General features: G+C 49.4%; 2 protein-coding genes across 7 annotated transcripts; one reads left to right on the top strand and one right to left on the bottom strand.

Moving 5' to 3' along the window:
• Nucleotides 1-1101: 1101 nt before the first annotated feature.
• THPO (thrombopoietin) lies at nt 1102-6329 on the top strand. 4 transcript variants are annotated; one of them, XM_005872151.2, is made up of 6 exons: nt 1102-1238; nt 2622-2809; nt 3054-3181; nt 3464-3550; nt 5022-5189; nt 5425-6329. In XM_005872151.2, exons 2-6 carry the CDS (start codon nt 2797-2799, stop codon nt 6088-6090), a joined length of 1062 nt encoding a protein of 353 aa, XP_005872213.1. In that variant the 5' UTR covers nt 1102-1238; nt 2622-2796; the 3' UTR covers nt 6091-6329. The 4 variants fall into 4 exon arrangements, with proteins under 4 accessions (XP_005872213.1, XP_014400003.1, XP_014400001.1 ...); XM_014544517.1 differs by lacking the exon at nt 1102-1238 and having other exon boundaries at nt 2723-2809; nt 5425-5505; nt 5622-6086; XM_014544515.1 differs by lacking the exon at nt 1102-1238 and having other exon boundaries at nt 2723-2809; nt 5437-6329.
• Nucleotides 6330-10017: 3688 nt separating this feature from the next.
• Nucleotides 10018-15717, bottom strand: POLR2H (polymerase (RNA) II (DNA directed) polypeptide H). 3 transcript variants are annotated; one of them, XM_005872147.2, is made up of 5 exons: nt 14413-15717; nt 12784-12867; nt 12608-12701; nt 11309-11392; nt 10018-10381 (listed from the first exon to the last, which is right to left on the bottom strand). In XM_005872147.2, the coding sequence occupies exons 1-5, from the start codon at nt 14483-14485 to the stop codon at nt 10264-10266; spliced, it is 453 nt and encodes a 150-aa protein (XP_005872209.1). In that variant the 5' UTR covers nt 14486-15717; the 3' UTR covers nt 10018-10263. The 3 variants fall into 3 exon arrangements, with proteins under 3 accessions (XP_005872209.1, XP_005872211.1, XP_005872210.1); XM_005872149.2 differs by having other exon boundaries at nt 14404-14490; XM_005872148.2 differs by lacking the exon at nt 11309-11392.
• Between the last annotated feature and the right edge of the window lie 6 nt (nt 15718-15723).

Here is a 15723-nt window from a genome sequence, read left to right as displayed (position 1 = left end):
CTGGGACACATGGGCCTGGTTATTCCTCTTGTCACATGTGGAATGGTAGGAGATGGAAGAGGGAGAAAGACCCGGCAAGCAAAGGCGTACACTGGCAGAGAGAAGTGAGCTTAGCTGTCTGAGCCAGTGGGCCCCAGCAGAGGAGCACCTGAGCCCAGCACACACACCCTCCCTGTGCAGTCCTTTCAAACTGCCCAGACCCTTTCCCCACAACACTGACCTCTGACAGCGTCATTCTCTAATACAGGCAATACCCATGTTCCCACTCAGAAAGCGGGTATAAGACACTACCCCCTAGGGCAGCGGTTCTCAACCTGTGGGTCGCGACCCCTTTGGAGGTCGAACGACCCTTTCACAGGGGTCGCCTAAGACCATCGGAAAACACATATATAATTACATATTGTTTTTGTGATTAATCACTATGCTTTAATTATGTTCAATTTGTAACAATGAAATTGGGAGTCACCACAACATGAGGAACTGTATTAAAGGATTGCGGCATTAGGAAGGTTGAGAACCACTGCCCTAGGCCCTAGTGGTTGGCAAACTCATTAGTCAACAGAGCGAAATATCAATAGTACAACGATTGAAATTTCTTTTGAGAGCCAAATTTTTTAAACTTAAACTATATAGGTAGGTACATGGTTATTAACTTAATTAGGGTACTCCTAAGGCTTAGGAAGAGCCACACTCAAGGGGCCAAAGAGCCGCATGTGGCTCGCGAGCCGCAGTTTGCCCACCACGGCCCTAGGGGCTATAGGAGAGAGAAGCAGGGAAGCAGGAGCCTTATTGGATTTCAGCAGCAGGTGTGGTATCTAGGGAAAAGAAATTTGGCCAGCCAGGAACTGAAAACAAAAATGTCCTGCTGGATTCCTCCTGAAAAAAAACCTGTTCCCCTCCCATCTCCTCTCCAGCCAGGTCCCAGGTTGCCATTTCCTAGGAAAAGACAGAGCCTCCCGGTGGTGTGTGTGGGTGGAGGAGCAGGGCTGTGATAACAGACCATGGTCCAGGCAGGGGCTCCAGGTCCAGTGAGGGTGGGAGGAGAAGGCGTCACTTCCGGGGGCCCTCCGCAGTGCCTGGTGGCTCCCTGTTCTCTGATTGGGCAGAAGTGGCCCAGGCAGGCGTGTGACCCCACTGCTGGGAAGGGGCTATGCCCCAACGCCACAAGCTTTCCTACCCATCTGCTCCCCAGAGTGCCTTCTGCTCTGCACCTGGGTCCTGGAGCCCTTCTCCACCCGGTGAGTGGCAAGCAGGGCTTGCAGTTAAGTGAGGGTAGGAAGGACAGGAAAGAGGAGTTGGGCTCTCAGCTGGGGGAGGGGCGGGCACACTGGAACCTACAGGCACTGACCTTTGTCAGGAAGCGTGTGGCCTTCCCAGAATGGGAGGAGTAGGGCAGAGCAGGGGTAGGGGGTGGGGTGCTGGGTTCTGAGGGACTGGTCACAGACGTGGTGAAATACAGCACAGTCCTGGCGGGCACTAAGGAAAGGAAACATGGGCTTTGGGGGGCGGGGGGAAAATGAGAAAGGAAGTATATTATTAGGACTTGGGGAACTCAGCGCCAAGGTGGACACAGCTCCAATCTTCATTCTTACCCAGTTATTCCTAGTTAGCTTAAGGTTCTGGCTCCAGGGGCTGGGAAGCTGGGTCAGGCAAGCCAGGGCACAAGGAGAGGGTGATGGGAGGAGGGCTCCTGCATGTTGACAGACCTATAGGAAATCCCAATATTGAAACAGGTGCAGGCCTCTTTGCACAACTTGTGAAAGAGGGAGGAAGCCATGTGGGGGGTCCTGTGAAGGAACCGGAAGGGGTCTGAAGAGGGGGCAGGGAGGAAGGTATGGGCTAAGAGATATGGTGGGTGGCCGTGGGGAGGTATGCCATGTGAGGTGGGCATCGTCTCACTCAGTAGGTATCCATTCCTGGACAACTCGCCTCAGGAAGAAAGTCTCAGGAATGGTAGTCCATCTCCTTGCCTTGAAAAACCCAGTATTTCAGAACTTGGAGAGCAAAGAAAAACTTTAAGAGGCTTTATGTGTGGGGGTAAATAGGGAAAAAAATTAGAGGTTAATTTCTCCCATGCCACCTTCTCTTAATCTTTTAATCAATGACTTACATTAGTCCAATTTTTTGGTTTCTGTTGGTGTTGCTTATTTGTTTGTTTTTGCCTAATTCCATCCCCAACCCCACTCCACAAGCTACCCCTCGATACATTGTACATATTTGCTAGTTCCCCATCCTGGCCTTATTCCGGTTCCCGCCCCCCCCCCCTTCTTCAGGTTATGCCACAGTGCTTCCCTTCTCTATCCCCATGCCAGACTTTCTCCAACCAAACAATCAAGGTGGCTCAGAATTTGAGGCCAATTAAGATGTGTGTTTGTGTACATATCCTGTCCTGCTGCTCTCGGCAGGAGGCAGGGGCACCAAACTCGGGTCAGATTCACTGAGAAACCCTGACAAAGAGGAGACACCATATGCTACATTCACAAGAAAACGTGGGGGCACTCAGAGCTTTAGCAGTTCTAGGCTGGTCAGCATCGCCAGCCCTCCCAGCCTCTGTTCCCCCAGCCAGACAGAGTCTCCTCCTTAAAACTTGAATAAGTGTTCATTATCCCCGTCACTTGCAGGATAGATTCCAGACCCTCTTTCTCAGCCCACCTGTGCCGTGCCCCACCCCACTCTGTGTGCCCCACCCCACTCTGCCCAGAAGTGCAAGAGCCCAAGCCGCCTCCATGGCCCCAGGAAGGATTCAGGGGAGAGGCCCCACACAGGGAGCCACTCCACCCAGACAGCCTGGCCAGAATGGAGCTGACTGGTAAGAATACACTGAGGGGCTGAGAGCCAAATCAGAACATGGTAGAAGGGGAAAGAAAGGAGATGCGCTACAGTGTGTGTGTGGGGGGGGGGGGCTGGAAGAACCCACTTTCCGAGGAATGAGGCCTCTGAGTGGCAGAGTGCCTGGATTTCAGGTCTGGGTCCTAAATGTGAATTGCAGACCACCACCCAACAATGATTTCTGCCTTACCCACCCCTTTCACCCTCACCTCTCCTAATCTAAGAACTGCTCCTCGTGGTCATGCTTCTCCTAACCGCACGGCTGACTCGGTCTAGCCCGGCTCCTCCTGCCTGTGACCCCCGACTGCTAAATAAACTGCTACGTGACTCTCATGTCCTTCACGGCAGACTGGTGAGAACCCCCCAGCACTGTCCCCTCTGTCTGTTTAACTGGTAAGATACCCTCACTCCCATCAAATCCTCTCGCTCCCTGATCCAATCACTGTTCTTCCAATATTGTTTTTGGTAAAGACCATGACCTCCTGATCAGCACTCCTTGACAAGGATTATGATTTGCAATCAAGCTCTCCTCTAAAACTAATCTGGACCTATTACTCATGGAAGCATCTTAGTCACTAGGTGACCATGTCCCCTTCTCCTTTCTCTCCCCCTCTCCCACCAATTTTTTCAACAGAGCCAGTGCCCAGACATTAACCCTTTGTCCACACCTGTCCTGCTGCCTGCTGTGGACTTTAGCTTGGGAGAATGGAAAACCCAGACGGTAAGAAAGCCAGCCCTTCCCTGGGCTTCTCTAAGCCCTGTCTTCATCAGTTTCCTGTTGCTTCCTGTGGATTCTTTAAAATTCCTGAGCTCTCTGAAAATATCGCATCTTCAGCTTGGCCACTCTAACCCAATCTACATTCTACTGTGATAATATCCTCTGGACAAGATGATGACTTGCAGTTCCAGTGTGTTAAATAGATTCAAAGCTGAACACCATGAAAAGCTGGATAGAGGTCTCTCATGGGCCATGCCTTTGACTTATTCCAATTCAAGCTTCTTAAGTTGGCATGAATAAGTAAGACTGACCTGTCAGCCACAGATGACACAAAGCTGGGAACCACCACAAAAATAACAAAAGACAGAATCAAGATTCAAATCACTGAAAGGCGAGGTTCAAAACATGGTGGAATTTAACAGAGATATATTAAAAATTCTACATGTGTAAAGTACTTGAGTAAAGTCCTACTCCAGCTTGCAGGCCACAATGCCCTGCTTCCCTCATAGAAACTTCTGGCCCTAGAATTTACTACGAAAAAGATCGAGGACGGTTGAGTTGGCCCCAAACTTCACATGTAACAACATTATTGAGGCAGCTATTTAAAAACCTAGTGGTTCTGGGTAGCTTTCAATGTTTAGCACCAATAATGTGGAAATATCCCCATAAAATTCCGAGTGGACTGCACTTAAAAATACTGGACTGAGTACTAGACACACGCTAATTTATTCAGAGGATCTATTAAACTAGCATGTACCCAGGAGGAAGCAACCTGAGCAGGAAGAGGTTAGAAAACATGTTATATGAGGAATGGTTTAAAAAAAAAATACAAAGCCTGTCTGATTAGCTTGGACGAAGTGGCAGTCTCGTGGTATAGCATGGGGAGCTTTAGTCGGAGGCTCAGGAAACCACTGGGAAGGAGCACTCCATGGTAGGTCAACTCTTCCATCCTCAAGACCCCTGGAATCTCATTCCCCCCTCAGATCTCCTAGGGGGCTGGGCTGGGGAAGGGCAGCTCCTAGGGAGCCCTTAGTTCCAGCTCTGCCACGTGCCCCCAAGCCCTTCCCTTCATCTTTATGCTCTTTATGATGGTTTCATCTCTACACTCAGTTAAAAAAGAATCACATGATCCTAAGGTTCTGTAGCAGAACGAGATTTGCAGCACTAGAACCAAGAGGTAAATGCCATAAAAGGGCAGATTTCAGTATAATGTAAGAAAGAGAGAAAAAAGAGCTTTTCTGACTGAAAGTAAGTGTAAGACCAGGCAGGGTTACCGGACACTGGAGTTATTCAAGCAGAGGCTGATGACCAATTGTCGGGAGACTGTGAAGGAATTCCTGTGCTGGGTGGGACCTTGGTCCTGTCCAATTCTCAGCTTCTATGATTCATGCTGCTGGCTACTCCTCCAAGCTCCCCACCCGCTATTAGCATGCCCTTTGAAGCAGTGCACTTCTCTCGTCCATCTCTTTCCCAGGAGCAGACCAAGGCACAGGACGTTCTGGGGGCGACGACCCTCCTGCTGGAGGGAGTGATGGCAGCACGGGGACAGCTGGGACCCACTTGCCTCTCATTCTTACTGGGGCAGCTTTCTGGACAAGTTCGCCTCCTCCTTGGGGCCCTGCAGGGCCTCCTTGGAACCCAGGTAAGTCCCCAGTCAAGGGAACTATAGAAAATGTCCCTCTTTTCTGACTCAGTCTCCTCAGAAGGCCTGAGGGAAGAGGAATTCTAGGAATCTTGAGATAGAAGAGATGACCTCCCAAGGAATGCTCCCTCCCAGCCATAAAGCCTGGGTGCTGGTACCCTATCTACCCACATAGACAAGGGAGGCATGAGATCTGGCCCAGGTCTCTGGCCTCAGGCCCATCCTCTGCCCTCAGCTTCCTCCACAGGGCAGGACCACAGCTCACAAAGATCCCCATGCCATCTTCCTGAGCTTCCAGCAGCTGCTCCGAGGAAAGGTGCGCTTCCTGCTGCATGTGGTAGGGCCCACCCTCTGTGCCAAGCGGGCCCTACCCACCACAGCGCTCCCACACAGTACCTCTCTACTCCTCACACTGAACAAGCTTCCAAACAGGACTTCTGGATTGTTGGAGACAAACTCCAGTGTCCCGGCCAAAACTACTGGCTCTGGACTTCTGAAGAGGCTGCAGGGATTCAGAGCCAAGAGGCCTGGTCTGCTGAACCAAACCTCCGGGTTCCTAGACCAAATCCCCGGACAACTGAACAGGACACACGGACCTTTGAATGGAACTCATGGACTCTTTCCTGGACCCTCACCCAGGGCCCTCGGAGCCCTGAATATTCCTCCAGGAACTTCGGACATGGGTTCCCTGCCACCCAACCTCCAGCCTGGATATTCTTCTTCCCTAACCCTTCCTCCCATTGGACAACATACACTCTTCTCCCCTTTACCCACCGTGCCCACCCCCACGGTCCAGCTCCAACTCCCGCTTCCTGACCCCTCTGCTGCCATGCCCAACCCTACCAGTCCTCTTCTGCCTGCGGCCCACCCTCACTTCCAGAACCTGTCTCAGGAAGAGTAAGGTACTCAGGCACTGCCAACGCCAGCAGTGTCTCCCGTGTGTAATCCTCTTACCCAGAGGAGAGGCCTGGGAGACAACTGCAACTCCACCAGATTCCCTGCTGTCACCTGGAACCCAAAGCCCTGGTAAAGGCAGATACATAGGACAGAAAGGGGGTTGTTTTTCACTGTTTAAAACACCAGAAGCTTTTTTAAAAAATGTTTTTATTGATTTCAGAGAAAGAAAGGGGGAGGGAGAGAAACATTGATGTGAGATACATCCATCGCTACCTCCTGCATGCCCCCTCCTGGGAATGGAGCCCACAACCCAACCTGGGCATATGCCCTGACCGAAATCGAACCAGCGACCTCCTGGTGCATGGGACGACGCTCAACCAACTGAGCCACACCGGCTGGGCAGAAAGGCTATTTTTTTATCCTATCGATAATATTCACCAGAGCAGCTAGTTATCGTTGGTCTATTTTCTGTACAAATTTACAACTTACGAATTCTCTATATGCTTTTTCGTATAATAATTCCTCAAAGGCCTGGACTGGCCTGCCCTCTGAACAAAGGTAGAGACTAATCTTATATCAGAAAAACAGAAACACGAGCTTTGGTCTTCTGCTCAGAACTAAGGTTAATCTCTTTACCATAACCCTTTACCTCAGTCTCAATGGCATTCTGATCTCCTTTTCTTAGGAGATCCTTACCCCTGAGAAATGAATGAGACGTTGTCTCCCAGAAAGACTGTCTGAGCCTGTATCAATAAAGAATAAATTAAGTACCCAAAAGCTAACTGAAAAGAAAAAGATGTTCTTCTCAGAGGGCAATAGTTCTGCCCCTCCCTAACAAAATAAAAAAAAGAAAGAAAGAAAGAAAAGCTAACAGGAAGCCTAGGAGTGCCTCACACCTCAGGTAAGGACGTGCAGACAGTTCAGGGAAGACAAGACCTGGAATGACAGCTGAGCAAACAGCCAGAGCTTCAGCAGCTCAGCAGGAAGCTTCGTGGAGCTTGGGGTCCTGCCTCCCTCCTGTGGAGGTCGGGGGAAGTGCAGGAAGTGGCATGAGTCAGTCTCCTAGGGCTCACACAGCAGGAGACACAAGTACAACTCAAGTACAAGTTGAAGGCTGATTTCCCAATACCCAGAGGTAAGTAGCATCTAAAAAGCAGCCTTGTGTGACCACCATAAACCCTGTTAGGGGATCTCTAGAGAAAAAAGCCAGGCTTATGGGGCTTTGCCCATAAATGCCATCTTGGTGCTAAGGGAGAGGAGGTTTATATTGCCCGAAACAAAAACTCCACTGAAAAGGTCAACACTACTTCCAGAGGCTCCTGTAGGGGAAACTAATGGAAGTTTCTCCTCTTCCCTCCCCACCAGAAGGTCCCTACTGAATATCCAACCCATTCCCAAATCATTGTCTCCTCTTCCCTTCACACAAAACAAAATAAAAAACTGTATGACAAGGGAGTTCCTATCTCTATTCAACTGTCTGCCAGTTCTCTTTCTTCTGGCACCCAGAGCAGCTGGGACAGGAGAGGCACGTCTACAGTGTAGGCAGAGGAGCCAGGAACCAGAGTTCCAAACACAGCCACCAATACCTGGGAGGCATGCTAACGCAGAATGAAAGTCAGTGTGCCAGGAACCACAGGGCCTTTTTTAAGGCTCCGGTGACTCTGTTTTATAGATGAGGGAGAAGCCAGGCAAGTTCCCAAAGGTTTCACAGCCTGTGAGAAGGAAAAGAAACACCCTAGGCCGACTTAGTCTAGAGCTCACACTCTCCCCAGTGCGGTGCACTGTCCAATATTATTCAGTGATTCTATTTATTAGGAAAATTTTCCAAGTCCTTAGGGAATAAATACATCAACAGATAAAAGAGTTCTGAGTAGAAAGCCAAAGCTCTTGGTACGAGTGACCAATTTAGACATCTCCAGGTGTCCCTCTCCCCCATTATGGACAGAACAGTTGCCATGGAGAAGGAATCAACAAATGCACCAAGCTCAAAAGTGTTGTCCAAATCTCGAATGGTGTCAGTTTCTACGTGGGAAAGAATCAGTTCATCTACACTACAAATCCCAGGATGCAGTCAAGGGAATGATAAGTGGAAATTTTAATTTACTGCAGTACTAGAGTAGAGTAAATCTAATAATCAAATGAAACCCTTTATGGTACATGAAAGAGGCAGCACCCAGAACCAGATATGTCAACAGGACCAGAGACAAAGAATTAGGAGTTCTCAGTACAGTCAGATGAGACAAAGATGGCAAAACTGCAAAAAGTATGTAGCCAGAAAGTTCCAGGCATCCAGTATTGGCATCTGACTTGCTCTGGGGCAAATGTAAATAACTCATGGGCTTCTCCAGTGTGAACTAATTTGTCCCTATTGAATATCTAACCCATTCTCAAATCTATCTCCTCTTCTCTTCACATAGAATAAAACAAAAAACTGTTATAACCAGAACATCCCTATCTCTATTCAACTGTATGCCAGTTCTCTTTCTTCTGCCACCCAGAGCAGCTAGGACAATCTGCTGTGCCACCCCAGAAACTACTATTGGTAATTAGGTTCTCCCACTCCAACCTTCTCTACCTGCCCCCCACCCCAAAACTGGACTCTATGGAAAGGCTGTAGGATCCCATAAAAATTCATCCCAACTGCATCTCCAATTTCCCTCTCCACCCTCCACACCCCATACTAAACCAAAAGAAACACCCGCCCCTGCAGGGACCACTCATTTTCAACCCATTTCCCTAAATACTCTAACACCTCATGTAAAGACCTGAAAATGATGGGGAAGGAGATACCCCAGGCATCCCACCAGGGGACCAGCTCCCCTGGCAAAACGAGAAATCAATAGAGGCAACTGCTTAATACACACTCACAGATCTTTCTGGTTACCCTGAGTTTCCCAGGGGTAATCAGAGTCCCGTATGCTTTCTCAGGGACCTTGCATGCCAGGCTGAAGAGCCAGCTCCCCTGCTGGAGGCCTTGTAAGCATCACCATTTCCTTCACTGTGTGCTTCCTCCACGTTTAAGGTAGTGACTGCAGTCAGGCTGCTGCACTGTCTCGGGCACTGACACTGGACTGCCAACCTCATTGGTATTGGTGCCTTGTCCGCTTCCCTGGTCTGTGCAGCAGCTCCCTGTTCAGTGTCACCGGTAAGAAACTTACCCTCCCTCCAGGTCACCACTGGAATACAGAGCAGACAGCTAGCTCCTCCACCTGTTCCCATAACCACCAAATCCACTCTTCCTATTTTCTTCAGAGTTGTGTCCCATGCTTGTGTATAAAAGCCTCTACCCAAAGCTTCCTTAAAAATGATGAACATTTCCAGGCTACCCAAGTGACTCATTCAAGTCAACGTGATTTGACTTCTTAAGCAACTGAAAGAGTTGGAAGGACACGAGCAGGGCTCCTTGCCAATTCAGAATTCTATGCTTACGGGACTCTGATTACCCCTGGGAAACTCAGGTAACTATCCAGAAAGATCTGTGAGTGTGTATTAAGCAGTTGTCTCTATTGATCTCTCGTTTTGCCCGGGGAGCTGGTCCCCTGGTGGGATGCCTGGGGTATCTCCTTCCCCATCATTTTCAGGTCTTTACATGAGGTGTTAGAGTATTTAGGGAAATGGGTTGAAAATGAGTAGTCCCTGCAGGGGGGGTGTTTCTTTTGGTTTAGTATGGGGTGTGGAGGGTTATCTTCTGCGCCTGGGGTGCCCCAGGAGCCAAAAACACCATAGCTTCTCTTGTGTAGAAAATCACATTGGAGGACAAATGTTGGGGATAGTCAGCCAGGAGACTGACTATGGAGACCAAAAGGCTGAGACAGATCTTGCATTGGCATGATCATCTGGCTATGGGCCAGAGACATAATATACCATAGGCAAACTAAAAAAAAAAATGATTTTAAAGTAAATGGGGGAAAAAATTTAAGGGGAGGAGAAGTCTGAAAAAGTAAAGTTTAATTTAAAAAAACCATACACACAAAAACAACTTCTGGTTCATTTTAAACTCTCCCGCTGGGTCTTTCACAGGCAAGTCAGTTTCCCATTGAGTCCAGACCAGGGAGAGAAGCACCACAGTGGACAGAGAGCCAGCCCCTCCTGAGCCGGACAACAGCAACTGCAACTCAGACTTGAACAAATGTCCATGGCCTGAGTGACTGAGCAGCAAGGCTGGCTTCCCAGTGGTTCAGAAGGCCAGTTTCTTCATCAGCAGATAAACTCTGGAATCCACTTCAAACCCATGCAGGTTGTTGGCATCACCCTGCAGCCTCATGAGCAGGCCCCCATAGGACACGTAGGCAGAGCTGAAACAGAAGGTCCAGTCCCATGAGTGTGAGATTTGGAGCAGCTGTTACTCAGCGGCTCTCCAGCCCAGCCTAAGAAAAAGAGGCACCTTTCTAATGTTTTGTCACTAGGAACCAAAATTCAGACAAAAATGAATGCACAGATATATGCACGGCAGTGTTTTTGATATCAGCAAGAGTGGAAAATACTACATGCCCAGAATAAAGGAAATGGTCAAATCAATTCAGAGATATCCATTTACTGGAATGTTAGATATACAGCTATTAAAATGTTTAGGAAAAGCTCTAAACTGACATGGGGAAACATGTTTTACATAACATTAAGCAAAAAGAGTAGAAAAAAACATTGTCATAAACAACAAGATCTCAAAGAAAAAAGCACAGAAGAAAAAAAAATACCTAAATTATTCAAAAATGTTTATGTAAAAGGTTCCCTCTGGGTATGGAATTATAGATGATTTTTGTTCCTTCTTGACATTACTTCTCTGCTTTTCATATTTCTTACAAAGGGCACATATTGTTTTAATAAGATTTTAAAGAAAAGAAAAAATAGCTAGTCAGGGAAACCAAAGAACTAGGGATTGGGTTGCAGTGTAGCAGCATATACATATACATACATACATACAAACACACAAGGCAGTTTAATTACTTGATGCTGCATTTATTCCTAAGGAAGCAACCTTCCTTTGCACTGCACACAGCAAGATTGTCAGTCTCTCATTTGGACCACCAGGGCCGAGACCCTGACAAAGAGCAAAGTGAGCAGCCTACATTTTAGACTGAAAACTGTTCCCAGAAGTTTCTTTCTGGGTCCTGCTTAGGTCTGAGGTACTTAAAGAGAAGGACCCAACACAGGAAGGATAAGCAAGTCCCAAATTCTCAGAACAGGGCAGGGTCAAAGGGTTCTCACAGGACCAAGGAACTTACAGACGTGTTGCTGCTTCAGTAGAAGTTTCGTCTCCCTCAATCCTGTACACTTTTCCATACATTACATACTCAAATTGGTCAGCCCTGTGGAACAATAGTGGCAGTTACTCTGAAAAGTAGTTAACAATGCCAGGCCAGTGTTGCTCAGTGGCTGGATGTCGACCCATGCACCAAGAGGTCACTGGTTTGATTCCTGGTCAGGGCACTTGCCCAGGTTGGGAGCTCAATCCCCAGTAGGGGGCGTGCAGGAGACAACCAATCGAAGTTTCTCTCGTTGATGTTTCTATCTCTCCCTTCTCCCTCTCCCTTCCTCTCTCTCTAAAAGTCAATAAAAACATATTTTTTTAAAGTAGTTAACAATAAGAGGTTCTTTAAAATTGGTAACGGCTAACTAAGTGCCAGCATTATAGCAACAGGCACTTCCCAAATACAATGTTATTTAGTCCTCACAGCAAACCTGTGAACTAGGTACAACCATCTGTCTTTCACTGAAAAGAAAACCGAGGCTGAAAGAGGTTAAGGTTAATCAACAAATGAGTGGTAGGACTGAGATTTTAACTCAATGGGGCTCCAAATTCCCATCACACCAAACTCCCCCCCAAGACTCAAGGCCCATACAGCCTAGGTCACTCAGTAGTCATTTCCTCCACCATCAAAAAGCTACAAATCACAAGCATGTAATCACTGCTCTGGATAAACACCTTGTTAATTTTTTTAAAAAATATGTTTTCATTTATTTCAGAGAAGGAAAGTGAGAGGGAGAGGTAGAAACATCAGTGATGAGAGAGAATCATTGATCGGCTACCTCCTGTATGCCCCACACTGGGGATCAAGCCTGAAAGCAGTAGTCATTTCCTCCACCATCAAAAAGCTACAAATCACAAGCATGTAATCACTGCTCTGGATTAACACCTTGTTAATTCTTTTTTTTAAAAAATATGTTTTCATTTATTTAAGAGAGAGAAAGTGAGAGGGAGAGGTAGAAACATCAATGATGAGAGAGAATCATTGATCAGCTACCTCCTGTATGCCCCACACTGGGGACCAAGCCTGCAACCCAGGCATGTGCCTTGATCAGGAATCGAACCATGACTGCCTGGTTCATAGGTCAACACTCAACCACTAAGCCACACTGGCCAGGTACCTTGCTAATTCTTAAGTGCAGCAATTTCTTTAAGTTTCCTCAGATTCTGCTGATAATCATTTATTCCATGACTTAATTAAATAAGGTTCTTTCTATACCACTTATCTACTTTGTTCTCGGGCATATTTCAAGTACTCCCTTCTTCACTCCCTCACCTGGAAGGTCTGTCATCTGTGGGGTTATATTCACCATCATCCAAGGTACCATCTTCATACAAGGTACTGGCTATGACCAACCGGAACTTGTCACCTGAAAGTAACGGCAATATCTGAGAGTGAAAACAGCTGAAATGGCAAAAAGTCTCCTGCTATTTTCTGTGTTCAATACTTACCCAAATCTACAGGATAAATCTGAATGTTTACATCTAAGATAAGGTCCATCTTGAAAGATTCACTCTCACAATGCAGTCGGGACACTGGAGAGAAGTAGAGAAAGAGTGGCAGAGGATAAGTGCCTGACCCAGGGTGACGCTGCAGACCCCACTTTGGGGGGTTGTATGCAATAGAAGACTCAACCTACCCCAACTAGAGGCCCAGTGCAAGAAAATTCGTGCACTCGGGGGTCCCTCAGCCGGGCCTGCGCCCTCTTGCAGTCTGGGAGCCCTCGGGGGATGTCCAACTGACAGCTCCACAGGGAGCGGGCCTAAGCAGCAGTCTGACCTCCCTCTGCAGGAGGCAACCAGATTGCTGCTGCTGCTGCCGGTGGCCTCCCTCAGTGACCAGCGGGCCGATTGGGGGATGGTGTGGATGCAATAGAAGACTCAACCTACCCCAACTAGAGGCCCGGTGCACGAAAATTTGTGCATTCGGGGGGGGGGTCTCTCAGCTGGGCCTGCGCCCTCTTACTGTCTGGTAAGCCCACTACGGGGAGTGGGCCTAAGCAGCAGTCTGATCTCCCTCTGCGGGAGGTGACTGGCGGGCTGAATGGGGGATGGCACGGGCCACCGGTGAGTGGTTCGGTCACTTTGCATATTAGGCTTTTATTATATAGGATTAGCATCCACTGGCCTCTCATCTGCTCTCAGAAGTGCAGGCTCAATCAGAACCAGATATACAAGAAGCAAAGTGGAGAAAATCCCGGGAAAAGAATCAAAAGTCCCCTGGCAACAAAGAATATCCAGATTCTAGGCCTGCCTCGGTGATTAAGAAACAACCTAACTTTGGGCAAAGGTTTTGTCTTTCTGTGTCAGGCGCTGTGCTGAGGGGATTATTAGGACATGTAAGAATCGGTGTTTGTCTTGAAGAACATCTCAGTCTCCAGGCAAAGGGTGAGAAAACAGAAAGAAACAATTATTGATCAATGACAGAATAAAGAGCAACTCTTTATTATTCCAAGCAGTCAACTCTAACTGGGAGAGGGCTTCACAAAAAGCTAAAGATCCTAAGGGCAATACAAGAATATAGGTGCAAAGAGGCTTTACTTTGGGTGATGGGCTCATGATGCAGTATGCAGATGATCTGTTGAATTGTACACTTGAAGCCTGTATGGGTTTGTCAACCAATGTCACCCCAATAAACTCAATAAAAACTAATAATAATAATAATAATAATATAGGTTCTGGAGTCAGATTACTTGCTGTGCAGCCTTTGGGTGGGTTACTTCTCGGAGAAAAACGGGTAAGACAATAACTACCTCATTCAGACTCTTGAAAGAAATCAGACAAAGCGTGGAAGGTGCACAGGACAGCGCCTGGAAGAGTGGGAAGTGACCAGAAAGAAGCCCAGGAGTTTACCAGCTCCATGAGAAAAGGCCACCCAGGCACCGGGCACAGCATGTGTGAACCCAGGAGAGCTCGGAGTCTCCGTTCTTTCCTCTATAAAGTGTTTCCTGAGCGCGGTCCCTACATCAGGACCTGACGGGAGGCGCATGCCACGTGGGTTGGGTGGACCGGACCCGGGGGCGTGTCCCCGAGAACGGGACTAGACCCTGACCCAAAACCGCCTCTACATACCTTACTTACCTCGATCAAACTTCTTGCCCTCCGGGTCAATGTCTTTCACATCAAAAATATCCTCAAACAGAATGCCGGCCATGGTAACAGGGCGACGAGGGTGGCACCAGGGGCGCTGACCGCGCAACCACGACTAGGAGTATGCGCACCCCCTCGCGCGGAGGAAACAAGCGGGAGAGGGGAAAAGGTGCGGCCTAAACTGCAGCCGCAAGGAAATAGAATAACGCCTGCGCACAGGCAGGCAGGAGCGCGGCCACTTCCGTCGCCTAGCTCTCGGGGCTTCCTAACTTCCGCCCCGAACTACGCTTCGGAGACTTCAGTGTTGAGGGCGGGCCTCAGGTCGATAACCCCGCCCCAGGGCGGGATCGCAATAAGACAGACCCCCACCTCCCGCCGAGGTGGCGCGGTTCCTCGCTCTCCGCGGAGGCTCGACTGCGCCCTCTCCAGTCTTCCTGTTGGGAACACTGGAACGCATGGGGGCCTACCCCAGCCAGAGACCTTGATCCTTGGCCCAGAGAAGCCCAGCCCAGCCCAGCCCTACCCTGCCAGCACGCGTGCTTGCCGAGGGCACAGTCCGCGCGAGCCCCTGCAGCTGGCACCGAGGCCCTTCAGGCCGGCCTGGCCCAGCTCGGCCCTGCTGGGTGTCACCCGAGCTGGGTCCTTTCAGTTTGGGAATTTGCCATGATGTCACTATGGGAAAGAGGAAAGCCTGCACTATCCCTTCCCCTGGCACCGCACCCTCCCCACCATTGTCCTCTTGCCCTGAGCCCTGCTCACACCGCCCCTGAAGCCTGGCATTGACCCCATCACACTGTGCCCTCCGGAGCACTGCCCCTTCAGCTTGGAACTGCTCGTTCCCTCCCCACTGGACACTGATCTGTGTGCCCCTTCCTCCTGGCACTCTCCTCTCCTGCGGACACTCTGGCCTGACATTGATCGCGCCTTCCCCCAGGAGGCTGGCTGCTCCCACACCGCCCCCTTCCTGGGCACCGTCCCCTCCTCCCAGCCAGCACCTGCACCTCCGCATGCCCCTTCCTCCCGTGGCCTCCTCCGGGGCACACTGCCTGCTTCCTGGGCACGGGCCTCTCCCCGACACTATCTCTGACTCGCACACACAGCCCATCCACCCTGTGCTCGCCCCACCCTCGGCTCCGTCCTTCCTCGAACCTGATGGAGAACCAAGAGCCCATCAGGCCATCTCCCCCCATGGCGGCGAGATGTCAGCAGCTACTCGTGTTCTCCTGGGGCCCCGCCAGGAAGAAGCGACCTCTGTCCTTCCGCGCCCGCCTCCAGGAGCGCGCTCTCCCGCACCCGGACCCC

Source organism: Myotis brandtii, unplaced genomic scaffold, assembly GCF_000412655.1.
Source record: "Myotis brandtii unplaced genomic scaffold, ASM41265v1 scaffold368, whole genome shotgun sequence".
NCBI lineage: Eukaryota > Metazoa > Chordata > Mammalia > Chiroptera > Vespertilionidae > Myotis > Myotis brandtii.
The sequence above is the reverse complement of the archived record's forward strand: the minus strand, read 5'-3'. Positions and strand labels throughout refer to the sequence as shown.

Excerpts from the sequence above, each read along its gene's own strand:
- THPO (XM_005872151.2), top strand. Across the intron at positions 3,182-3,463 it reads ATGTCCTTCACGGCAGACTG|AGCCAGTGCCCAGACATTAA; the intron begins GTGAGAACCCCC and ends TTTTTTCAACAG. Across the intron at positions 5,190-5,424 it reads AGGGCCTCCTTGGAACCCAG|CTTCCTCCACAGGGCAGGAC; the intron begins GTAAGTCCCCAG and ends CTCTGCCCTCAG.
- POLR2H (XM_005872147.2), bottom strand. The coding sequence starts at position 14,485 with ATGGCCGGCATTCTGTTTGAGGATATTTTTGATGTGAAAGACATTGAC. Across the intron at positions 12,702-12,783 it reads GATTTATCCTGTAGATTTGG|GTGACAAGTTCCGGTTGGTC; the intron begins GTAAGTATTGAA and ends CGTTACTTTCAG. Across the intron at positions 10,382-11,308 it reads ACTGAAGCAGCAACACGTCT|CTCTGCCTACGTGTCCTATG; the intron begins GTAAGTTCCTTG and ends CTTCTGTTTCAG.